General features: G+C 41.4%; 1 protein-coding gene and 1 long non-coding RNA gene across 2 annotated transcripts in view; one reads left to right on the forward strand and one right to left on the reverse strand.

Moving 5' to 3' along the window:
• LOC126391920 (uncharacterized) overlaps positions 1 to 26,294 on the reverse strand; it is a 115,876-nt gene that overhangs the window by 2,965 nt on the left and 86,617 nt on the right. The window lies entirely within an intron of this gene.
• pou4f1 (POU class 4 homeobox 1) lies at positions 37 to 3,410 on the forward strand. The gene is made up of 2 exons (XM_050046896.1): positions 37 to 547; positions 953 to 3,410. The coding sequence occupies exons 1-2, from the start codon at positions 425 to 427 to the stop codon at positions 1,937 to 1,939; spliced, it is 1,110 nt and encodes a 369-aa protein (XP_049902853.1). The 5' UTR covers positions 37 to 424; the 3' UTR covers positions 1,940 to 3,410.

Here is a 26,294-nt window from a genome sequence, read left to right on the forward strand (position 1 = left end):
ACCGGCGCAGTTCGGCGGCTGGATGGAGTGGAGCGAGCCCTTAAAAACGCAGGCGTCTAGTCTCCAGATGTTACAGCTTGCCCTGTGAGCAGTTTTTATCTGTCAGCCTGTTCACTGTTCTGGCAGTTTATGTCTCGCGAGAGCAGCCGAGCACGGGCTTGACGAGATCTGAGGCGCTCAGGTGTAAGAGCCTCTCTCATCCCCAGCAGTGGGAAACAGTAGACAGATAAGTGCGTCTGAGAGACTGCAGGCATCTCTGTGATCTCCGGGCTCAAGGCTGCACTCGGCGCACTACACAGCGAACTACACTGCATCATTACTGGATAGGCAAAGGATCACTGTGTATCTATGACTATTTTCCTGCTCTTGTAGCAGTTTTTCCCCCCTTTCTTCCCGTGCACTTTAATTGGAGAAGCTCGCCAAGATGATGTCCATGAACAGCAAACAGCCGCACTTCGCCATGCATCCCTCTTTACCCGAGCACAAGTACACCACTTTGCATTCCAGCTCGGAAGCTATAAGGAGAGCCTGTCTACAAACTCCACAGGTAAATTACACCCCAAAAACTTCGACTTTGTCCTTTTTTCGTGCCTAGGCTGCATGTAGCGCTGAACGCTGTCTGTGCGTAATAACAAGGGGTGCTCCAAGGCACATTCAGCCAAGACGCGCACTTAATGTTTTTTTCATGTATTCCTCGGCAATCACTCGGAGTCTTCTTTTTGAAAGCATGCTCACGCAAAGCCCGGCTTTACTGTTTTTGTATTAATTTTTATGACTTGCTTCTGAAGGAATACTCCGGCTGTGTTATGTGTCGCCAAAAGTCCCGACTGACAGATACATTTATTTATGTTTTACGTCTTCCTTTTTTCTCCGTGTCTTTTCCTCTTTTCTTGCCCATTCCGCACCCCATCATTCTCCCCTCCTCTCCCCTTTTTAATTTCCGCCCTTGCAGCTACAGAGTAACATATTTGCGAGCCTGGATGAGACCCTGCTGGCCCGGGCTGAGGCTTTGGCGGCCGTGGATATCGCCGTGTCCCAGGGCAAGACGCACCCGTTCAAGCCCGACGCCACCTACCACACGATGAGCACGGTGCCATGCTCGTCGACATCCACCGTCCCACTGGCCCACCACCATCATCACCATCACCACCACCACCACCAGAACCTGGAGCCCCAAGAAATCATGGACCACATCACCTCGCCGTCCCTCGCCTTGATGTCCAGTGCGCACGACGGGTCCGGCGGTGGAGGTGGCGGAGGCGGCGGAGGTGGCGGCGGAGGGCTCATCTCCACCTCCTCTGCCCATCCGCACTCTCACATGCACGGCTTGAGTCACCTCTCCCACCAGGCTATGAGCATGAACTCGCCTCTCACCCACCACGGGCTCTTACCGGGCCACCACGGAGGGGGTCAAGGCGGCCCAGGACTCACTAACACCGGACTCCCCTCCATCAATGACTCGGACACGGACCCAAGGGAGCTGGAGGCTTTCGCGGAGCGCTTCAAGCAGCGGAGGATCAAGCTGGGGGTGACCCAGGCGGACGTGGGCGGCGCTCTGGCTAATCTCAAAATCCCCGGCGTGGGATCACTGAGCCAAAGTACAATTTGTCGATTCGAGTCGTTAACTCTCTCCCACAACAACATGATTGCGCTCAAACCTATCCTCCAGGCCTGGCTGGAGGAGGCCGAGGGGGCCCAGAGGGAGAAAATGAGCAAACCTGACATTTTCAACGGAGGGGAAAAGAAACGCAAGAGGACCTCGATAGCGGCCCCAGAAAAGAGGTCTTTGGAGGCGTACTTCGCCGTACAGCCTCGACCGTCGTCCGAGAAAATAGCAGCTATAGCTGAAAAGTTGGACCTGAAAAAAAATGTGGTGCGAGTGTGGTTTTGTAACCAAAGACAGAAGCAGAAGAGGTTGAAATTTTCCGCTGCTCACTGATGGGCAAAGAAAAGAGAAACAACAACAACAAAAAAGTTGTGTGACTGAATTTGGGGACCAAGGGACACTAAGACACCATTTTCAGTCTTTTGTCTCCAGCGATTTTACACGTTGGTGCGCAATGGGCTTTAGATACCCATTTTATGAGGCTTCATATATCTTGTTTATTTTCACGTTATCGGTGAATGTGAAGTATGCAAATAACAGATTACACAAATTTCGCTCAGTTGTTACGAGGGAAAAAGTTTAGCGACGTCGACATTGCCTTTTAAAACATGTGGAAAGAGGTAATTTGCTTGATACTATAGCGAGTTATTTTCTCCTAATAGGCCTATTATTTGAAGTATAGCCATTTACGAATTACCTCATTGATTGTTGAACTGTGTTTTTGGTTTGGTTTTTTGTCGTTGTTGGTATAGAATAATTCATGAATCTGTTCATTTATTCATGTGTTCATTTCTTCTTATTTGGAGGCTGCTATAAACTCAAATTTAGTTGCAAACTTTTATGGCTAACGGAAGAAAAAAATGTTTAGGCCTGCATGAAATCCTAATTCACGGGCAGTAATTTAGCCTCTATAGGCTGTCACATCTAGAGATATATTTATTTTGAATTTGCACAAAAGACCCTTTAGGTTTATAGATCGGTTATGTCGAAATGGTTTTGTATATACAGACATCACTTTGTCACTTACCAGAGGTGAGCCTCCTGTCTTTTTGGACATAAATTATAGGGTCTATCGACACCATTTGGCACCACAAGGAGAAGTTTGCAAAACAGATCCAGAGAGCACGAAAAGCCTTGTCTGCTTCATCCAGGAGAGATCACCATGAGAACAAAAAAAAAAAAAAAATACAAGTTTTTTCCTTTCCTGTGTTTCAGTTTGCAGTGCAAACACTCTATGCATTGGAAAAAGAAATCACTGCGTACAGTAGAGCTGTCTACTGCTAGACCTTATTTTGTGGATGGTGTAAGTCACTGTTAAATGCCTGTTTTCACATTAAGATCACCACGTTGTTTGTCGTGTTAATTGTTACGGAAAACGTTGTGTAAGTAATATTTTACTTTTGTGCACAGGTATGTTTACAAAAACTGCGGCGACATGTGCATCATGGAAAAAATGTCCCCACTGTCTCCTTCCCTCCTCCTCCTCCTCTTCCTCCTCCTCCTCCTCTCTCACAACTTCTCCACTCTCCTCTGTTGTCCTCTTACTTTCATTGGTACTATTCATCCTGTAAGCCAAATTCAACAGGGAGGTGTGTTCCAGCAATCTTCTAATAAATTGAAGAAAGAAAACGATGCTTTTCTGGTTGTGATTGGGCCTGAACACTGAACACAGTCATTACGGTTTTGATGTTAATATTGGTGGAATTTTTAAACGTATTATTGTGGCCACAACTCTATAGAAATTAAGACGTTATTTAATTTTAAATGGCAGTTTTGTTAGGATTTTAAATGACATAATTTGAACTTTTTTTTTTTTTTTTTTTGCATTTTTTTCCAACGAGATAAAGCGTTTATTAATCGAAATAATTCTTGGGTGCCTTCAAAACTTGTCCAATTTATGGCTGAGTTAATTTGACTAATTTAAATAAAATAAAATAAAGTAAAATAAAATAATGATTGTCAGATCAAAATACTGCAGCTCACTGTCACAATTTAAAAGTGAAATAGATTTTTTTCCTGTTGTTCTTTGACCTCTAATATGTGCCAAATTAAAAATAAATATGGACATGTAAACAGTATTAATATTAACAACAAAAACAAAAACAACAATAATGCAAACCCTATAATAATATTACGAAAAAATATACTTTCACTTAAACTATTTGAGCAAATTTATAGCTAATACATTTTTAAAATGACACAACCGAAATTAATTAATAATAATTCTAACCAGTGATTTAAATAGGTTTGTTGTCTGGTGTGTTTTTCTTTTACTTGCCCATCTATTTGCATGCTTGCCCCTCTAATGGGCTTAATTACAGCAGAATGGGCTGTTGAATGAAACATTGATTTGTATGTCTGGAATTCCTAACTAAAGTAAAGTTACCGCCTGTTTGCTGTGTTGAAACAGGCCTGACAATCAAGATTTAATGAAGTTTCACAGCACAGTCAGAATAACTCAACAGCAGCAGCATTAAAGCATTAAAGCGGCTCCACTTGACACCAGAGAGAAACATAGAGTAAGAGAGAGAGAGAGAGAGGAAATAACAGAAAAAAATAGAAAAGTAGATTTATTTATCTAAAATAACCACTGTCTGACCTCCACCTTCCTCTAAAATATTTCTATCCACTCCATATATTTGTTCCTTTGGTGGTGGGCTTCTCTGTCCGCTGCATTTATAAAAGAAAATAAATAAATAAAAGGAGAATTTTTAAATGCAGGTAATGCAATATTAATCGCGACTTGCTGATATAAAATGCAATATTTTCAGACAGCTATCGGGGCTTTGAGGGGAGGCAGGCGGGTGAAGGAAGCCGCTGTTTAACAGCAGAGAAAGCTGCTCCTTATTGCTTTTCTCTAGCTTTTGGCTACATGGACAGAAGAGTGAGCGAGTCCTTAACGTGAGTAAAATATTTTTAGTCTGATTTATTTGTTAATAATCAGTGTTTAGCGTAGATTTATATGAGGATAGAATTTGTCAAAAATATATATTTTTTTCATGTTAAGTTGTAGGTCATTGCAGCACTTCCAGATGTTACAATTTGAATTATTTTGATTTTATTTCTTTAAAGTATGGCGGAAATAAATGTTAATAATTGTAATGTAGAGATTATTAGAAGGAGAGTATATTTTCCTCATTTCTTTTTTTTTTTTTTTTTTAATCGGAGCACAAACAGATCTAGAGAAAATATTTTTAGAGATAAACTTCTATGAGGTGTAATCGCATGTTTTTTTTTTATTTATTCATAATAAAAATCTGAATAATTTCGGACTTTTTGGACGAATTCACACAGTTCAGGCTGCATCCGTGAGCGTTTATTCCTCCTGTATGTGCATGTGTGTGCAGCCTTGATATCTATTATTTTATCATACGAGTTCAAAGTTTCCCCATCTAACACAACCTACCGAGAGCAACACAACACCGCTGGCGCTGAACACACTCCACGCGCTGCACCAGCATCTCCACCACACGCGCCACATGGCAATAATTTCAGCACCACGAACAGCTCCGTTGGCGGATTGAGGAGTAATGCATTATTGAAAGCCTATATCAAACAGCTCTGGGGTGCTGTCTCTCTGCACAAGGGCTCTGGATGAAGTCGGACTGTCTGCCTGCACAATAGCCTCTAATATGTTAATGGCCGTAGGGGATGCTTGAGGTACCGTCCCCAGCTGCCTCGCCTACCATATGTCAGCCCGTTACGACAGAGTCCTCTATTAATCAGGGGGGGTATTTCATCAGGAACTTCACCGATATCATAACCCTTAAAGCTCTATCAATAGTAGGGGCCGCAGCAGCGATGCCTGATCGCAGGTACCGTTATTGCCTGGGCCTGTAAAGGGCCTTCCCACTATATTCATGTCTGGATCGTTTACGTGACCCCCCAATCACACCTCACACCCTCCCTGCCTGCTCTTGTCCTATCCCATGATGCGTTGGCGGCCACATCTGAGGCCTTGTGGCAATGAAAAGGACCTTAAAGTCCAAATTGCGCACATTAAAACACAACACATTTGCTCTAACAATTAGGCTAGATTTAATGTGACTTATTATTATTATTATTATTATTATTATCATTAGTATTATGACTATTATGTAACAATGTTTGCGGTCCCGTCCCGTCCGCATTAATCACCTCCTCTCCTTCCTCTCTTTGCATAGGCCGCGATGGATTAATCATGGAGCCTACCAAAGGATCTCATAACTTAATTCCTTCAGGCTACTAGTCGGGGGAGTAATTAATCCATACCGTGGATGTAAATAAAAGGAAATTGGATTCCTGACAGACGAGATGAGAGAGTCTCTGACACCACGTCGCCAAATAATGATTTCACCACGCGCTATGGTTACGCAGGGCGCTTAGATTTACGAGCGCACGACTTTTTACTATAGCTCTGAGCGGAAGGGAGTGGGCCTACCCCTAATCGCAGCTGTTAGGCGCCCTGGCTAAGATGGATTAGATCATTATAATTACAACACTACAAGCTAAGATAAAAAAAAAAGAAATGGAGAGCACACACATAGCGCGTTGTCCTTGTTTTTTGACATTGTTTCTACTTCTGCAATATCTTAAAACAAAAAAAAAAAAAACAGCAGCTCCCATCGAGGGGCTCCGTTGATCTAACAATGCGCAGGAAAGGTTGGCCTTTGGACGGAAATGTCAAACCGGGGGATGTGGATGGGTAGATCCCCCAGATCTGCACTCATTTCCCACTTATATTTGCTCAGTAATCCGCTGTGGCAGCCCTCCATCGCCCGGGACCCGGTTTGAGAGGCGATGCTGTTGACACAGGGGTATATTTCAATCACAGAGGGTTCAGAGTCAGACGAACAACTTATTTGTCTAATAAATCCGTCATTTAGTAAGAAAAATATTTGATCTTGAGGGGCTGACCTCTTGTCATGTAGCTACTGACAGATAAAAAATGGGTATGTATGCTTCGCCGGATATGCAGGTCGCCTGCATATACCCAAAAAGCACAATTTAGATTCATATTTGTATGGAGCGCACACACAACAAACAGATCAAAGTCTGCCAGCACACATCTTCTTATTTTAGCATTTGTTAACAAAAAGCCAGAGCTGGAAGACACCAAAAAAGTTTGATGTAGTCTAGAGGAGAAATGGAGGATGAAACTTGTCAGGTATCCAAAGAATATTTGGATTTTTTGCATTCTCTTGAATCCTGTGGTTGCAGTTTTAAAATTAAGATCATTAAAACAAACTAAGCTCATACCACCACCAAGAGACATCACACTTGGATAGAGGATGTTACAGTCTCCAAGCAGCTTGGACAGTACCACATACTTTAACTTTGCAAACAAATCAAAAGAGATAGCCTATGATAGCAGCTTTAATTAGAGTACAATATCATCCAAATTAGCTGAGCAGCTGAAGTGTGCAGAAAGCCAAATTGACATTGTTTGGTACTTTCATTACAACAGCCCAGCCCTGCACAGTCTATCAAGCAGTGTGCCACTTACAGTTGTGAAATCAAAACCCTCATTCACACTACTTCAACCATCCAAGTTCACCATCTGTTGCAGCGTCTATTGAACTTCTTTTGTAGGCAATCCAGAAACATAGCATCGAATTTCATAATGTTATTCACAGGCTTTACTGCTCCATGTTTCCCAGAGAGTCACTGTGAGAACACACATCTGAAAGCCATCACACTGCTACTCTGCAGCTGTATTTTGATCATCATGCATGACTTAAACACTTACTCTTACTCACTGAAGCTGATCTTTGTAGATCATCAGTCGCCACCCATGTGCCAGCCACAGCTACAAGCAGCACTTTTCACTGCTGTGGTGAATGTAACCAGTGAAGCGCAGCTTCAACCACTGAGAACATCTGAGTGAAATGACCAGCACGTGTCTGTGATTGGCAGCTGTTTGTGCGTAATTTGCAACATCTGCATTTGCACTTTGCAGTACAAGCAGGTTACTTAATGTAAACTTAACCAGTCCTTGCAGCTGGTGTGGAAACTATGGACAGAAATCCTCCAAACAAAGCAGACTGTGTTTTAACCCCCTCATTGCATGGCCCGAGCGTTTGACATCCATCCTGACAAAGTGCCGCACTAAAACATCAAAACACTTGTCAGTGTCTGCACTCGTTCTTCGCGGGGTGTTTCACCTCATTCAAAAAAAAAAAAAAAAATACGTATCGCCACCTAAATGTCACTTCATGCAAAATCTGCCTTACTACCTAAATGTCATTTATATCCTGAGTCCTGCCTCTTAAGAGCCGTCATATCCCCGGGGCGAAGTGCTCTTTGAACCCTTGTATTGAACCCATTTCCCTGTCGTCATTACCAACACGTGCTGCAGACAGAAGGCGCGAGGTGTACGGAGAGGGAGGGAGGGGGGCACGCGACCGGAAACAAAGGCAAGACAACACCATATAAGGAGATGCCAAGCGTAAATACAAGCAAGTTCGGGGTCAACCTTTTCTGTGCATCAACGATCGTCAATGTGATATAGAAAAATATAATATTTTGCAACTGTTACTTGGTGTATGAGAGTAACAATCTTTTTTTTTTCATTATTATAGTAGGCTACTTTTATAAAACTTACAAATCCTAGACATTCAAATAAGACTTGGCATATTCCCACAGCTGTTTCCTTTATAAAGCAGAAACATATTGTTCTTTTTTTTCATGCTCCAAGTTGACAGGAGGTGATGTTGCTTTCTTAGCTGTCATTATGTGCATTTGATACCACAAATTTACAATAATATTCTTAGACTAAGCGAACCTCAGTTGGCGATGGCAGGCTGAATTCGACTCCTTTTATATGGAGAACAGGAAGTTCATCCAGTGCAGGGGTGTCTAACTCATTCTAGTTCAGGGGCCACATGCAGCCCAATTTGATCTCAAGCAGTAAAACCAGTAAAACCCCTGCATAATAACCTGTAAATATCAACCCCTTTAAATTCTTCTTTCATTCTGAAAACATTCATCCATTTACCAAACAAAAAAGAAAGAAGAAATATGTGCAAATTCAACAGTGTGTCTTCCACTTTCAGTCAGTAAGACATGCTACATGTGACTTTTTTTCAATAATTTCCCACTGAAGTAAAAAGCAAGTTAAGAAGCAGGTTTTGTCAGAGCCTCAGCAGCAGGGGTCCACCCTTATTGTTTAAAGACAGAAGTCTGATACAGATTCTTTTGTACCGAAGCTGGTTGACAATATTTTGCACAATGTTCAATATGTTTAAACATGACCATAGAAAGCTGTAGTATCTCCTTACTGTTTAAACTGCTCTTGAAATCTTTCAGCCTTCACATGTGCATCAGTATCAGGTGTGCAAAGTCATCTAGAGGGCCGGATTGGACCCTGTGGTGGGCCTGGTCTGGCCCCCGGGCGTATGTATGACACCCCTGATCTAATGCTTCACTATATGCAGGAATATTTAATTTTTGCAAGCCGGTTACAGCAGAGTATTCTCTTTTTCAGGCTTTAGGACTGGACTTTGTTTCCATGTCGCTGACCTTGGTGCTGAACATCATTCTCCCTCACTGTACACTCCTCCTGGTGCAGGCCTTTTAGTTTTACTCTGAGGATGGTCGTTTGAAAATGAAGTCTTTGTGTGGAAAGGCGATTTTTTTAAGTTAATCTACAGAGAGAATGGCATTCTTCAAAGTCTAGATTCACTTTGATTAGCACACAATTAGTGCTGCAGAGTGATAGAGCTGCAAAGTGTTAAAGTACTTTACTTTTAGGATGGGGTTAACTTAACTTTTTTACACTTGTAGACAGGATTCATGTCCAAAGATATCACACTTTAAAAACAAGATGAAGCATTTTAGTGTTAGAAAATGTCCATAAATTCGGCCATTGATCAAAAATTGATAACTTTAACATTTTTTTAGTTAAACTCTACTTCTTGTAAATTACACTTGGCCTATATTCTGTTATTTTATAGAAGTAAATTATTTTTTCCCACCTCCTCTCAATAAATGAAACTTTCTCCAGCACCACATACATAACATCTAGTTTTCCGTGGAGGAACTGTGGGGGCATTTCATGTGACTGAGAGAGGCCAGTTCCCCATCGGCAGATATTGAATATCTTCCTCTGTACACATGGACTTCGATAATGAGGAGAGTGTCGGCCACCGTTTGCCCACCGCCACGCCATCAAATATTCATCACTGTTGATTAAACAGCCGGCAGCTGCCGATCGGCCGGGTGTCAAATTTGTATCCAGCTACCTCTGTACACACCCAGCCTGAATACAATGAAATGGGACTGAAATCATCCAAGAAATGATAGAGAGACGTGGAGCGGAAGTCCACCAAGTGTGTGTGTGTGTGTGTGTGTGTGTGTGTGTGTGAGTGTGTGGTGAGGGGGTGGAGGGATATCACTTGCACTCTAAAAATCTAGCAGGGCTTAAGCGGACATTTCCGTCCCGTGGTCATCAGAAAGAAAGAAATATTGGCAGACGGAAAACTGTGTGTGTTGATATGTGTATGTGTGTGTGTGTGTGTGTGTGTGTTTGATAGAGAGAGACAGAGGGAGAGAAAGAGAGAGAGAGGTTACTGTGAGGCACGTTAAATATTTCATGAGCTGTTGGAGTGGAGAGGAAAGAGTGCCCAGGAAGGTTGGTTCAACTCATTTGCTGAACTCGGGCTGAGAAGCATGCAGGGGGAACAAATGTTGATGCAGTCCTGCACACACAAACACACACACACATGAACACACACCTTATTGGCTGAATAGTTATCTCCTTGAATGTCAGTGACAATGCAAATATAGCAGTAGTACTATATGTATTTGTCATTTTCCAGAGAGTCTTGACTCAGTCTCTCATCTTCTTCCTCCCTCTTACGATGCAGACTCCAATTTGCAACGTCCAGACGTCAAAGTCCCACGGCTCATTCAGCGAGACAACAGAAGTCTAATTGGACGATTGATGGCAATTTGATTTTTTTGCTCCCATGAGACAGAAAAAAAATCACAATTTTCTTACTCCTTCCTGTTTTTGAACACACAGACCCACACTCACACACACACACACACACACACACAGCTGCACATAAACTTTGCAACTTAATGTGCAAATCATCATGATCCCATAAAACCTTAGCTGATACTGCAAAATGAACACTGAATATATGCAAGCCCAAACCAAGCTATGATTTACATAAATCAAGAATTTAAGTTATGCTCAGGTTTCATAAAGCAATGCTACCTTTTATGATAAAACATAAACCCTTAACCCTAATGAAACGTAAACCCTGACCTTCATTCCTTTCCTGATTCAAACTCTTCAGGAGACATCAAAACTCCAGCAACACTTCTAGTATGTAGAACCACTTTTTTAAGACCAACTTGTTTCAACTTGTGGCCTTCATCAGGGTCCGATCAGAGCCTGACGAAGGCCACAAACCAATATAAAGTTGTTCTGCATGCTACAGTTGTTGCAGGAGTTTCAGCCTCTTAACACCTCTTTCCTTTCTCCATGCACCTTGACAGTAGATGCAATGGTGCAGGTTCGGTTTCAACATTCAGGAAGACACATTTGGGGTGGCTGTGGCTCAGAGGTAGAGCGGGTTGACCACATGTCGAAGTATCCTTGAGTAAGATACTGAACCCCAAATTGCTCCCAATGGCTGTTCCATTGGTGTGTGAGTGTGTGTGAATGTTTACTGAGTAGCAGGTAGGACAATGTATAGTAGCCTCAGCCACCAGTGGTTGAATGGAAGAATGTGACATGTAGTGTAAAAGCGCTTTGAGTGGTCGGAAGACTAGCAAGGCGCTATGCAAGTGCAGGTACATATGAAACGGGGGTTTGGGGGTCCAACACTTCACACTTAATTTCCTGCATTCTGGTGAATTGTATGCACCAATGTATATTTTCTCTGCATCAATTTATGGTGTAAATGTCTCTAATTTAGTCAAAATAAAAGGCATCTACTACTCTCATTTTTTCATTGGGGGGAACACATGCACACGCTCTAAATATTGAGAGGGATGTCTCCTCTGTGTCCCCCCCAAATTCTACACATACAAGTAGCTGAAGTTGTGCCAGAAACCCTCCCCCTGCAAACCTAAACTCAAGCAGTTACCTTACATAACCTCAATGCAAATCTAATGATTGTTTTAATTATTGATTAGCCTAGTCTGCCAATTATTTTCTCGCTTTATCAGCTGGTTGTTTGGTCTATGAAACATCAAGTTGGCAATAGTCCCAGAGGCGAGGATGACCCCTTCAAATGTCCAAAACCCCAAAATATTCAGTTTGCAACTATATCAAATGGAGAAAAATAAAATAAAATAGTGATGTTAAAGGAACGGGAAGACATTTAGTCACTTTGCTTGATTAATCAATAATCTAAATACTTGCAGATACATTTTCTGTAATTGATTGATCAACTAGGCCTGAGCTGAATTTATACCCATGTGACCAAAGCCCTGGACTTGATACATCACCCCCAAAAAACTCTGAATGGATTTAGTCACAGTGAGGAGCCAGATAAAATGTCCGGATGTTGGAGGCCTTCTCAGCTCACTAATTTCGGTAAATCATTTGATCCTCACAAAGATATAAATGCAAAGCCAGTGCTCACACACATTCAGACCAATCCCTTTTTCAGGGTTTGTTTTTCTACCAGAATTTAAAAAAACAACTGGAGCATCTTCATTTTCTCCCTGAAGCATCTATGGCACGTCCAGTGAAGTGTGGAGGGAGTTTATGGGAACTGTGCAAAATCAGACAGCATTCAACAGCGAGAGGAAACAAGTGTCTGCGAGAGAGGGAGAGGGAGACAAAAAGAGAGCTCAGCTTACTGGCCATTGATCGTCTCTCTGTGATCTTATTAGCCTCTTGTTACTCAGACTGGAATATCATCCTCTGGATCCCCTTACTGGAATATCCGACTCATGAAACGGTTGTTAGATCAGCACCTCAACCTGAGTGTCACCCATCGACCAGCCAACACACAACAAAGATGACAAGTGCTGCACCATTGGGTGGTGTTCATGTCCCCGCGAAAAGCCCTCAATCCTCTTCTAAAGCTCTGATGAGGTGACATCATCTTTAGCAGAGTTTAACAGAGCTAAAGCAAGCAGGTAAAAGTCTGATGCTTTCCTCGAGGGCACTAAGATCCCATGACTTCTCAGTTCACCAGGACAGTCTGTTCGACAGCCAGCAGACCCTCACTGCTGCTGCTGCTGCTGCCGCTGCCTTACATCACTGTTATACCACACAACATATTGTGTATTAATCATGATCACGCCCAGGAGACACCCACCGAGTGCCTGCAGGATCCCATGTAAGTTCCAGCCATTTCTGACACCTTTCATCAATACCACATGTTCTGACATTGATTGTTGTGTCCTCAGCGTCCTGACTTCACACCTCGCAGGTCACACGGTGTGAAATCAGCCCTGCGTTTTATTACTCGGGGGACCTCATCGGCTCCACTGAAGACTGCTAGCTTTGACAGGTGGAGCTGGAGTCGACTTTGACAAAGTACTGATTAGCCTGTCACTCTGAATGCAGGGAAGCCACGAACTATGTAAAATTCATTGATTGACTCCCTGCGAGCGGGATAGGCAGCGGACTGAAAGCGTCACCTCGTTGAGCTAGATAAATTGAGACGACTAATCATGCTTGAGTCATAAGCACCGGTCACATTGATGCATCTGTGCAACTGTTTTAGAGCATGGTTTTGGGTGGCATTTCAGTAATGACTTGCCAGTGTATTAATTAATAGGTTGTAATTATCGAGAAGAATTAACGATGTGAGTTATCAGTTTGTCCTCCAAACCCCCACCTTGGAAAGTGGTACCAACTCACTTGTGCATTTAAGTTCATGTAGTTTGTTTGACAAAAACAAAAAGTTAAAATTGTGCAAGATCCATTTGATGACCCACATCTACAATCAAGAAATCAAAAATGTCGCGTTATCACATTTTTAGAATGACATTTTACAACCCAATCGCTAGTGAAAAAAGTTGGCATTGTTCAATTCTACAAACTACAGATATGTTACATTTGTACAATATTATGAAGCACATACATTAAACTTCACGTTTCAATTTCCAAACAGGTGTGTAGGAGAGGGACGAGCAGAACACAACTTGCAGAAAAAACTCCTGCACACCTGTCTAACTTGCAAAAATAATGATTTTGTTATCATAAATTCTCATTATTTTTGCAAATTAGACAATGTGCGGGAGTTTTTTCAGGTACAAAAAAAAAACACGTGGTTGGGGTTAGGAAAAGATCATGTTTTGACAAAAATACCCGTGTTTTGTGGTACTATCCGGGCAGGAAACGCAGCAATGTTTGATAAAAAACATCCACTTTTTGTAGTACTATCTCCGCAGAAAAAGTAGTAATGTCTCAATAAAAAAGCAACTGTTTTTGGTGGTACTGTCTCGGCCGGAAATGCAGCAATGTTCAATAAAAAAACATCTGCTTTTTGTAGTACTATCTCAGCAGAAAATGCGGTGATGTCTCAAAAAACAACAACCACATTTCAGGGCGTCCACTAGCTCACCTGTTAGAGCAGACACCTCATGTACAAAGGCTGTGTCCTTGCCGCAGCGGCCCCAAATCCAGCCCATGGCCCTTTTCTATTCACACTATAGCTGTCCTATCAAATAAAGGCAAAAAGCCACAAAAATATCCTTAAAAACAACTGCTTTTCATAGTACTATCCTGGCAGGGAACACAGTAATGTCTTACTAAAAAACAACTGCTTTGTGTAGCACTATACCCGCTGGAAAAACACTGACAGGTGGCTACAAAACACCCCAATTGGTGACTAAACAACTGGAAACACAGCCACAGGTCACTCAAACACAACCAGTTTTTTGGGCTTTGTTGGTCTTGAAGAGTGTTCTGCAGTGTTCTGCAGCTTGGCAGGCGTCTCGCCTTGGTGACACAGCATCCACCATCCCCTCCACTTCTCGGTAACAAAATCAGCTCATATACATCACTCAAGAAACGTTGATATGATACGTATATAAAAAGCAAATGCAACGTATACGAGGTTTGCAGAAATGTGCATGCCAACATTTTCCTCTGGTGGCTGCATTTTAACATCTGGCCATGGACAACAGTTGAAAATTAGCAATATCAACTCAACTTTACACCTCTTTTTCTATTGATCAATGAGCATTTTCATTGACAAATAAATAAAACCAATGTTGTAACTAGCTTTAAACAGGGTGTTTTAATGTATACATGTACATGTGGTCAAGAGCTTAAACTATTTTGATAACTGATTAATCCTTTGGGTCATTTTCAAGCAGAAATGACAAAATTAACTTGTTCCCGCACTTTATATTGTTGCACACTAAATATTTGTGGGGTTTAAACTGTTGCTTGAACAAAACAAGACATTTGTCAATGTCATATTATGCTTGGGGAAACTGTGACCAATAAAATTGTATCAATAATAAAAATCGTTATGTGTGATGTGGTCAATTTGTTCATTAAATCAGTCGTTCCCAACCTGAGAGTCGCACAAAAGAAATGACAAACTGAACCCTATCAAAAGGCCACTTGGTACAAATACACTAAATAAACCTTTTCAAAGATTTGTTTTTTCAGTTTCAATTAGACATAAATGAATGAACATGTTCAAATATCCCCATCACAAGTCCAGACAAGCTCACTCATTCATTCAAGAGAATAAATGAACAGATCCTAAGAATAGCATGAACTTCAGCACATCCTCTGCCTCAAATCTCAGTAGACCAGACTACTGTTGATACCTCCTCTAATTACCGTGATTGACTGTTGTGCAATATTATCTGTCTGGGTCCCCCCCACCCACACATCTGCACCCTACAAGTCACCCTGTCCCACACTGTCAGGATCCAAATTTCACCCACTTATTGACCAGTGTAACAAATGGTATGGCAGAGTGGGGGTGGGGAGAGGGGCGGCAGTCCGCGGAGAGGGGAAGGTGAGGAGATAAAGTGTACCACTGAATAATTCAGAATGAAAACACAGAGGAAATCGATCATGAGGCCAAAATCTGATATTAACGGCAAATTACACCATGATGTTAGGTGGTGTGTGTGTGTGTGTGTGTGTGTAACAGAGAGAAAGACACCCAGGCAACTAATTTAGTATCTGTCATGTGGATCAAACTTACTCAGTGAACTCACTTGGCTTTTATTTTATGACTTTTAAAATCACCATCTGCACTGAAGTCTAACGTCCTCGGTGTTAGTCAGACACTTAAGAGTTGCTAAGTAATTAGCGCTACATTGGATTTATAATTGGCTATCATGGGCCTTTATTGGTCAATTACCCACTCAAATCAAGTGACTCAGCCAAATGTAACAGTCTTATTATTACTCAATTAAAACAAATGCTCTCTGTGGTAGGGGGTTTGAGAGGGAGAGGGATGGGAGGGGTTGGGGGTCCAGATTCCCAGTATATCATCAGGTAATTAATATTTTCATTAACTCGCTCTGTGTTGAGCTGCGACCTGCCTCCGATCATTTCATTTCCCCTCCATGGGTTCGATACTGTAGTGGCTCCATAATTAGTTTGATTTATATCTGCCCACTGTAATGAAGGAGAGCACTCAGTCCTTTCCTCTTCCTTTTTGCCGAGCACTGCCGCTCGGCTTGCGCTCCTCTAATGTCCGATAAATATGCCGGGCCGTGCTCCACTGAAGGAACGGGCCTCTGTGTATTGAGACAGCTCATGAACAAGAAACAGAGACATGGCTTGTGAAAAATTTACACCAGGATCTTTGAGGGATGGAGTAAGGGCTTGTGCGTAACATGGCGAGGAAACGTGGCTTATTAAAGATTGAAGCATACATACATGATTCTTCTCTGTGTCAAGACTGAAATCCTCGATACTGGTGCCCAAAAACCTTAGGGATTATGAGCAATGCAGAGATAGAAGATACTGAAGGGGGAGTCGAAGGTATCAGAGGCCTCAGGAGGATGTGATCTACCTTAATAGTTCATGATCAGCGTGAGCACTGAGGTCTCTGGGTGATTAAAGAATGGCATTTCAAGATTTTAGTTGATAGTAATACAATTCCCGTCATGATTTTTCAATTAATATAGATCTCAGATTAGTGTGTTCAGCTGTACGATAGGTGTAGCCTACACCTCTAGCATGTAATGCGTGTAAAGCAATCCACTGTACAGGCTCCATTACTTCAGTGGCTTTACACTCAGCAGGGTAACACAGGAGTGCACATGAATGATTTCAGCATTAATAATGCTCCATTGATTATTGTTCTGCTGTTTAAAGGTGAATGGCAAAGCTCTCTGAGCAGCAGGGGAGGGAGAGGCCCGTGTGTCTCAGGGAAGGCCTGATTTACATTTTGGAAAGTGCACCTTGCTCCCAGGGGGTTTGCCTATCGTTTTCAGTCAATACTGACTCTGAACTTTCTTTGTTGTGGAAGACTCTCCAGTCCTTTACACACAGGCTGCATGATGGCTGCTTCACATGTTTGTTTGTTTTTTTTACAGCTTGTGCATTGTTGAAAACCCATGTCCGAATCCATATGTACAAACACGTTGTATATGCCTAATTGGTAGGGCTGCAAACAGTGGTGTAAGGTAGTTATGATGAGCCCTTGTGCAGAGACATTGGATAACATCAACACACATATTATCCAGAAATCATCATTGCATATCTGTATAACAAAAATGCTAAAGAAAATAAGAAATTATTAATTTAACAATTTTAATTGTTGATTTATAGTTGTAGAATAAGCATATCATTTTGTCACAAATGCTACTGACTGTTATACAAAAAAAAACAAAAAACATGACAGAGATAGGTTTACATTTTTCAAGGGCATGTATAGCAAATGGCAATGTTTTAAATTGAATGCGAATTATTCTTTGAAAACAGGCATATTTTTAAGGGCCCCTTTTCCACCAACATTTCCAGGAACTTTTATTACCAGGAATTTATTTACCTGGGTAAAAGAATTCCTGGTAATCTGTGTGGTTTGCGTTTCCACCACACCTCAAAGTTCCGGAAAATGTATTCAAATTAGCGTGATGACGAAGACGATTTGGCGTGTGCCCTGTATTTGGCTCCACCAGCTTGTTTACTGGTAACATTAGTGCTGGTAGAGAGTTGGGGCTGTTTGTCTCAGCCAGCAGCTAAGTTTAGAAGTATTTTAAGATGAGTGTCAAACTAAGTTAGTCTACATACAGACAGCTGTCATTTCAGCTTATTGGTAACAATTCGCTATCAGCCGAACTAGCGTGCTGTCCTTGTGTAAGACATAACGTTAGTGTCGGTGGATGAGAGACTGTGGGCGGAGCATACTGACTATCACTGTCTACATGTTTACATGTTCGTGCTTGCTGAACGCATGTATTGATAAAGTATTGGCTGCTTACACACTAAAGGTTAATGTCACTTACAGTAACGAGTGTAGCTGCCGTCAACTCGAGTCATTTTTCGAGTTATCTTCACTTCGTTTCCATCGCAGCTGCTCTGCTGTTCACCGGTTACCGTGCCGCATCGGTGTGTGTGTAGATGTGTGTAGAGGAGTTCAGCACCGGCACAAAATAACCGATACCGTTAGCGCTTATCATTACTACTGTCTTTGATAATTTAGCTCCGGGGCTAATTTAGTACCGGGTTTCGGTACCCATCCTTAATCAAAACACAAACAAAGTGAAGCTTGTAGAAATGAAATAAAGTTTGCAGCGGCTGCCCGTACCAGGAAGTGCAGAACGCTGCAAGTGTGTGTTCCACCGATCAGCGTTCTTCAGCAAACAGCCCCGCCCCTCAAGAATTCCGGTTAATCTGAAAAGTCCTACCCCCCTACTAGGTACTTTTTCCAGGGTAAATTTGGGGTTGAGGGAAAGTTTTTTACCCTGGTAATTTTGGTGGAAACGTGCAGAGGTTTTTCTAAATTCCGGGTAATTGATAAAAGTTCCTGCGGTGGAAAAGGGGCTATTATTGGAGGGCCCACTCTCACTGTGGGCACCCTACCTCATAGGCCCCAGTGCAACCACACAGCCTGCACTGTCTTTATTTACGCCCCTGGCTGCAATTCTTTTCACTGCTAATTAATCTGTTGATTATTTTCTTGATTATTCGATAGTTGTTTGGTCTATAAAATGTCACAAAAAGACGATTAATGTCTTTCAGTGTTTCCCAAAGCCCAAGATGACATCCTTAAATGTCTTGTTTTGCCCACAACCCATAGATATTCAGTTTACTGTCAGAGAGAAGTAAAGAAACCGGAAAATATATACATTAAGGAAACGGGAATCACAGAATTTTGACTTCTTTTCCTGTAAGAAATTACTCAAACTGGATGGATTAATCATTGCAGCTGTACTGATTGGTGATAGTTTATTTAGTATGTGAGACATATAAAATTAATATAAATGTATGTAAGGTCTTCCAATTCAATCATAAAACCAGATTTGCTCCAAATGTTTCCACATTTTACAGCAGAACATGTTTGTCGGGGTTGCTTCAGTTCAATAATGTGGCAAGTTTCAAGGTTAGTTTTTTTGCTGATCATATTATTTATGGGCACAACCAGACTGCAATAGATCTCTGGCCTATTTCAGAGGCAAGCTCCCTCTTCCAACCACTTGAGCAACAGCTCTTGCCAACAACTGCCCTCCAGCTAGCTCTGCATTAAGGTTATCTCAGTCTTGAGACGTCCAGAAAGGTAATCGTCAGCATAATATACACAGCACAACACAGAGGCAAAAAAGAAGCAACTTTACCTTGATTCTACAATGTTTGCTTCTAGAGACATCATCTACTACACATGTGCAAGTGTTAGAGGTTTTATTTAATAACTGTAATAATAAGAATTTGCTTTATATTCATGTTTTCACCACAGTATGAGATAAAGCCTGTTTATAACTTCATTTCTGTAAACTTTCAGTCACATCTGTAATGATCTGATATCAATTACAGGTTTGTATTAGTGCCTCTTACATGAGCAAGTCAAAGGCTCTTATTCATGAATGGCTTTAGTATGCCCTACAGGATGAGACATGCATCTCAAGCATCTCACTTTATGTTGTTTTGATGCTCTTTGGGATCGATATGCACCACCAAACAATTGATAAATGGCAATGACAGGAAATACTACGCGTTCCCTTCCCAGGTTTCATAAGAGCCAAAGCTAAGCGGGTGGAAACATAAAGATAATCTTCAGTGCCACATAAAAAGGAGCCAAATTAGCTAGCTAGCCAGACTGTCCATCTCAGCATCTCTCAGGCACATTTAGCAAGCATTGAATGCAGCTCTTTCTACCATTTCCCCTTACTCAATTATTGATGGTAATTATCATGGCGTGCTTAGTCTGCACCATAACAATATATTCTTAACAAGAAGCAAGTCAGTGGGCATTCTCTCAAATTATCTTTTATTTCTTATGGGACGCTCTGGGTGTGTTTTTTTCCCTCCTGACTGAGGACTCTGATGGTGGTGATTCTTTTACATGTGGTAATGTATGTGGCCACAAAGTCACATGAGCAAGTGAGAAAGGAAAGACGCCTTATAACACTTTTAGAACATAAGGTTCATACCAGCTGCATGGCACGTTCTTCAGGTGGTTTTCACAGCAGACTGTGATTATAAACTGATTGGGACAGTGAGTATAAAGAATCAAGTTCCTTCTAAAAGTATAATTAAAAATGTGTAGGAGCCAGAATGTGTATTTAACCCTCGATGTTTATTATTTGTTTAGGCTGCACATGTTCGTCTGGTCACTTTCACCCCTGGTAATAACTGGCACAGGTGTGGGTGTGGTTTCACATTATTTTACTTTTTCATTCACTGGTGTGGCGGTTTTTAGACAAAGAGGGTGAGTTTTGGCTCCAATATTTTCTGCTGACTGTTATTAGATCACATAATATTTTGTTTAGTCTCTCTTTTTTCATTGATAGTTGTTGTTACAAAATGTATTGTCAAGAGGGCCTCAAAGTTGCACCCACCACCTGCCAAATGCATGTAAACTGTTGGCAGTGGCAGGTCAAATCATTAGGCCATCTGCAACTTTAGCAGACAGGGGAAACACAGCAGTTTAGGAAGGTTAGTATCTGATTAGATAGAGCTACACGTTTAAAAGTTGCTCACAACTGCTATATGGAGGCAACCCTATGGCCATAGAACCTTATTCGTTTTGATTGATAATCGAAGTTCACTGAATCCTAACCAATAACCATCAATTTAAAAAAACACTGAATATTTTTTCTGTTTCTTTAACAGCCCAGGTGAAATATTCTCTGTATGAACTGAAATGTACTGGTAGCATCCATGAATGTGTGCATATGCACAGTACCCTTTGACCCCCCAAAAATAGAGCTCCCCAAAAAGCATGCATATGTAATGTTTTTTTGCTTTAATATATTGAACACTGAATGACAGCTTTATTATTATGTCTAACTGATATAAATGTTATTCCTTCATTTAGAGCATAGATTTCAAAAGTGGCAGATAAAACATCAAACATTTTAGACCCTGATTATCAAATGATAATATAATCATTACTTTTAATTTATTCAAAATTGATAACACTTATTAATAAAAAAAATAATAATTGCATGTTTGGCGTTTGAAATCCTAAGTAAGTCTATGAAAAAAAATAAATACATAATTGTCTGGGGCACCCAGTAGCTCAGTGGGTAGAGCAGGTGCCCATGTACAAAGGCAGTGTCCTTGCTGCAGCCGCCACGGGTCTGATTCCAGCTCGTAGCCCTTTGCTGCATGTCTTCCTGTCTCTCTCCCCCTTTCGCACTTTAAACTGTCCTGTCATTAAAGGCAAAAGGCCCCAAAAAATAATCTTTTAAAAAATACACATAGGTCATGTGACACTATATCTAAACATTTAAAATCAGACTAATGTAGTTCTTTTTCACGGGTTGGCAAAAGGGCAAGGTGGCCTACAATGGCGGATCCTCCAATGGGCGACAATTCTGGCCTAAAACTGACCCCGTCCCGTTATTGCTTGTTGGCTAAGTTATTTATGTGTGCTGATTTCTTATTAGCTCTTGTTCTTGTTCATAATAAATACAACAATATGCCAGGGGAAGCTTGAATGGGTGCCACATGTGCTAGGTGAACTGATTCACTGAAAATGAAATAGAGAAATAGAAATAAAATTCCACCACAGGTTTTGCACCTGTATACCAAAAGGCCATTGTTCTGTTGAACATTTCTGCCCTTCAGAATAAGACACGAAAGTCAGCGAAAAACTGCCAAAAAAAAAGTGCAAAATATGTCACCCAACAAGCAACATGTCCCATGAATGTACAATCACACTGTGCCACACATGTAAACAGACAAAAGTGACAAAAACTAAACAGCTTTCTCCCTCCTGATTATGATCTCGGCCTTTTCTGTCCTCTATTTCCCCTTCTATTCCGGTGGAAGGCCCTAGCTTTCCGTCTTCCAGCGCCGCAGGGCATGGAGCTAGCCGGCGGTGAGTTTCCATCAATTAGTGCACCCCCGCGGCCTCATGGCAGAACCCACCTTTGACTGCAGAGAGATATTGATTAGTTCAGCTGCACTGTCAGGTCTAGAGTGAGCAGGGCTGGGTGATCCAAGGCCTTCACCGGAGACAAGATCATGTCGAGTTTCTGACACATGTAAGCACACACGTATACTCACAGGCACATGCATGCAGGCAAGCATGCAAGCACACACACACACAAACGTGCACGCTCAGACATGTACACACATACAAATGCAATGAAATGTGCTCCCTCAGATGACTGCAAGGTGAGAGAGAGGCAAGATAAGAGGAGAAGTCCACAAGAGTGGCTTGTCACGAGAGTGATGGTTGAGAACTGACAAGTGCTTGTTAGTTTTTTTCTCATCCTGGTAGAGTTCCTATGAAAACAACGAGCTGGAGAGCCTCTAGACTCCCAGACAGATGCAATATCACAAGCCAAAACTATATATATTGGAAAAAGCAGGCAGATATGAGGCCATCATCCCAACAAAAACACCAGGAACAATGCTGCAAATACTTTATGTGAGCTGTAACTGCTGCCTGAAACACACAAAAGTCTAGACAATGCAAGACAGCAAATTAGAGACAGGAAACATTTTGTCTCTAATGCAATGAAACAAGATGCACCTGGATAAAGGGATAGCACTTTCCTTTTTGTAGTCACCATGGCGGCAATAAACAGAGGAAAAAGCTACACCCTACATAAACCTGGATATTAAACTCCTTGTCATTAAAAGGAAACTACCTGTTAGACAACTGGATGTGCTATGGAAATAAATCTGGATCAGTACCATTATGTATTTCAGTCCGATTCTTTTGTACTTTCTATTCCAATACTGACAAAAACAGTGTATTCTTTGGAGTTTTTGCAATGATGCAATCAAAAGCAACTCCACAGGTGATCACCTGTATAGAAAAACAGTTTTTTTGATAAAAATCCTTCAGAACACCTCCACAGAAATCTTTTCAAGGCCACGTAGAAGTGTGTGGCTTTGTTGTTAAAATGCACGCTAAATTTATTCGACAGACCTCATGATTCTCACTCAAAAGCTGAGACAGATTGAGCTACACGATAACATGTAATGCTGCAATAATGCCCAATTCATAAGCTGTACAAACACAAATTGGACTACAAAACAAGATGTTGCACCACAAACAGTTAGGGAAAAATAAGTACAGCAGATGTGGCATAGGCACCTAAAGCAAACACTGGCAGTGTGGTGTTTTAGTGCTGCTTTGTTTAAGTGCAAAAGTAACACAGCTTTTACTATTGTGGCTACATGATTAACAGCAAGAACAACATATAATGAACACATGAACTGCACCATCTTGTCAGTCAATCTTGAGAACACTTACATGAGAAACTGCATCCATGTCTAAAATTTGTCTGAGAAAAACAGGGAGGTTAGTTCTATGAATTAACGAGACACTTCTAATTCTGAAACAACAACATTGTGGAATTAATTGTCAACGGCGTCTGTCAACAGATGTTTCACAAAGAGCAGTGGGTGATGGGAGTTGAAAGGGTGACATCAGAAATCACTTTGTGTTGTGCAGCAAACAGACTATCGTTTGTTCAGTGGGCTCAAATAAGGGACTGTGCCGAATTTATCGGTGTATGGACTGCATGGTTCCCTTTTTTAAAAGCAAGACTTTATCAAAATTTTCAGTGGACACGCCACTTAGCTTTGGAGAGAACTAGAATAACTGCCTTGCGGTTGTACGCCTCCACCAACCACTCAAGTAATCGCTTACATCATTATGTAGCCATGACTGTAGACAGTACTTTAAATATGGATGATAACAGACAGCTCCTTGACAGAGACCGCAAACTGGCTCAACAACATGGCCACATGCAGGTATGACGCTGACTATATCAAATTTTGGGACCTTGAACTAATGACTAAAGAGAAATCTGGACCCCATGGCTGGACCAGTTGGGAACCACTCATCTAAAACATGGATGCTTCAAATTTCACATTTTCAACCTGGCAGCACAGAAGATCTATACAATCACCACAGTTCCAAGGTGAGCCCCCAAGATTAGTGTCACCAATTTAATATCTTATCAAATGTCTTCCCTTCTGTTTCTGAGTTACAGTGTTGACTAATGGCCAGAAGAGTGTTTTTGCAGAACATTATGATGTCACAGTGAAGCTGACCTTCAGTCATCACTGAATTCTTGATTAATGACCAAAACTGCTTTCTTGTGAGATCAAATTGACCTTGGCCTTTGACCGATAAAATCTAATGAGTTCATCGTTGAGTCCAAGTGGACGTTTGTGCCAAATTTGATAAAATTCCCTCAAGGCCTTTCTGAGATATTGTATTTACAAAATGAGATGGACTGACAGCCGGAGGACATAATGCCTCGCGCAACAGCTGTCGCCAGCATTAAAAAGTTTTTAGGAGCATTGAATTGAAACAACTGGTTAAACCACAGAACATACAGTGTGTAAAGAATTTAAGCCACTTTCACACGTTTGTGGATCAACACTTTTCAGAATGTCCACCATAAATTCACACTATCCTCCCTTCAGCAAAGAGAAAAAATACATAACCCTCCCCCTTTATTGACCCCTCTGCCTTCTTTATAATTTCCGCACAGTCTCTAAAGCTTTTCTGATGTCTCTTATGCCAGTAAGCTGGCTGCAATAAAACCAAAGCTCATGATAGTGCTGAATCATTTAAAGACCTTTGAAGAAACTATCCCAGTCATTAAAGAATCCTCTGTCTGTGAAATATCAGTATTGATTAGAGAGCATACAGTAAATATTTACTCATGTTGTTAAAACGTGTGTTTAGAAATGAAACTTTTCAAATGACAGAGAAAAAGTCAATTAAACCAAGTCCTGGAGCACACTATGAGACTTTTACAGGACGTGTGAATTGGCCCAGGACTAAATGATATGCTGCCTCTGCAGTTTGTGTGTCTAAGAAGTTAATCAGTGCGAAAACAAAAAAAAGGGGGGGGCGCAGCCTTCATCTGCCTGCCTGCTGTGTGCCCTGCACCTCAATGCTCTGTGTGGAGCAAAGAGGTAAGCACACGACTTCCTGTCTCCTCTCTACTTTATCCAAGCAGAACAAAGTTACTGATGGAGAACTGAACCCCCCCTGCCGCTCCTTGCTCTCTGTTGGTTAAATAATCCATTTCACCTTCTTTTCATCCCCCCTCGCTCCGCTCACACGAGCTGTCATCCTATTATACCGAGATGTTGAGTGCCGGAGCTTTGCGTGCAGAGGTTATGGGGGTTTATCTGAGGAGAGTTCTCGTGCTTTATGTTGTTCAGGTATTGCACAACAGATATCAGAAAACACAGAGCTTGTTCTAAACTGTCTGACGGAAATGCTCGAGGAAATCTTTGGTGTGCTGCTTCACCTCAGGATTAGGAGTTATTTAACGTGCAGTGATGTAATTCACTGTCATGACATTGTATCCCTGCAAATTTAGTGTCGTTCAAGAGAGGTTATCAACTGTGCCTCACTCACCAGTGTTACATGCTGAGTGACCATAAAAATACAAACCCCCCATAACCCCCAGGCATGTTTTAATGCCTGCGTAAAGCTAAAATGACATCCTCAAATAGCTTGTTTTGTCCAACCAACTGTCAAACCCCCCCAAATTATCAATGTGCAACCACACAAGACAAAGACAAGCAGTAAATTATCACAAAAGAGAAAAAGGAACCTGGGAGTGTTTGAAATTTTTGCTCTAAAACGCCTTTAATTTTATTTATTTTTTTTTTTGTAAATGCCCATCAAGGGATAACTATAAATGCTGCAGTACAGTATGTGGTAGTAGTTCAAGCTTTATACCTGTCCCCATTAAAATAAACATTAAGTAATATCATCTTTTAAAGTGGTAGTCTCATCAAATGCTGAGCTATGAGGTCAAATTTTATACAGTACAAGGCCGTAGCCATTGGGTAAGCATTGAAGGGGCCTACTACACCAGCCAGAAAAAATAAAAAACTGGCAGCACAGCATAAATGATTGACACTTCACTCAGTCTTCATGTGGGATATCTGACAAATAATGCATTAAAGACACACCCACGAGCTGGGTAAGTGTGTGGCTACCTAGAGCAACTGCAGGCTTTGATAACTAAAATTAGTGATGGTTCATTGATCAGTAGGGGTGTGCCATATCATCTCGTTCATGATAATACTAATATAATTTTCAATATCATAAGAAAAATTCATATTGTGATATTCTGACTGGTTGACATATTGACG

The sequence above is a fragment of the Epinephelus moara genome, chromosome 1 (assembly GCF_006386435.1).
Source record: "Epinephelus moara isolate mb chromosome 1, YSFRI_EMoa_1.0, whole genome shotgun sequence".
Classification (NCBI taxonomy): Eukaryota; Metazoa; Chordata; class Actinopteri; order Perciformes; family Serranidae; genus Epinephelus; species Epinephelus moara.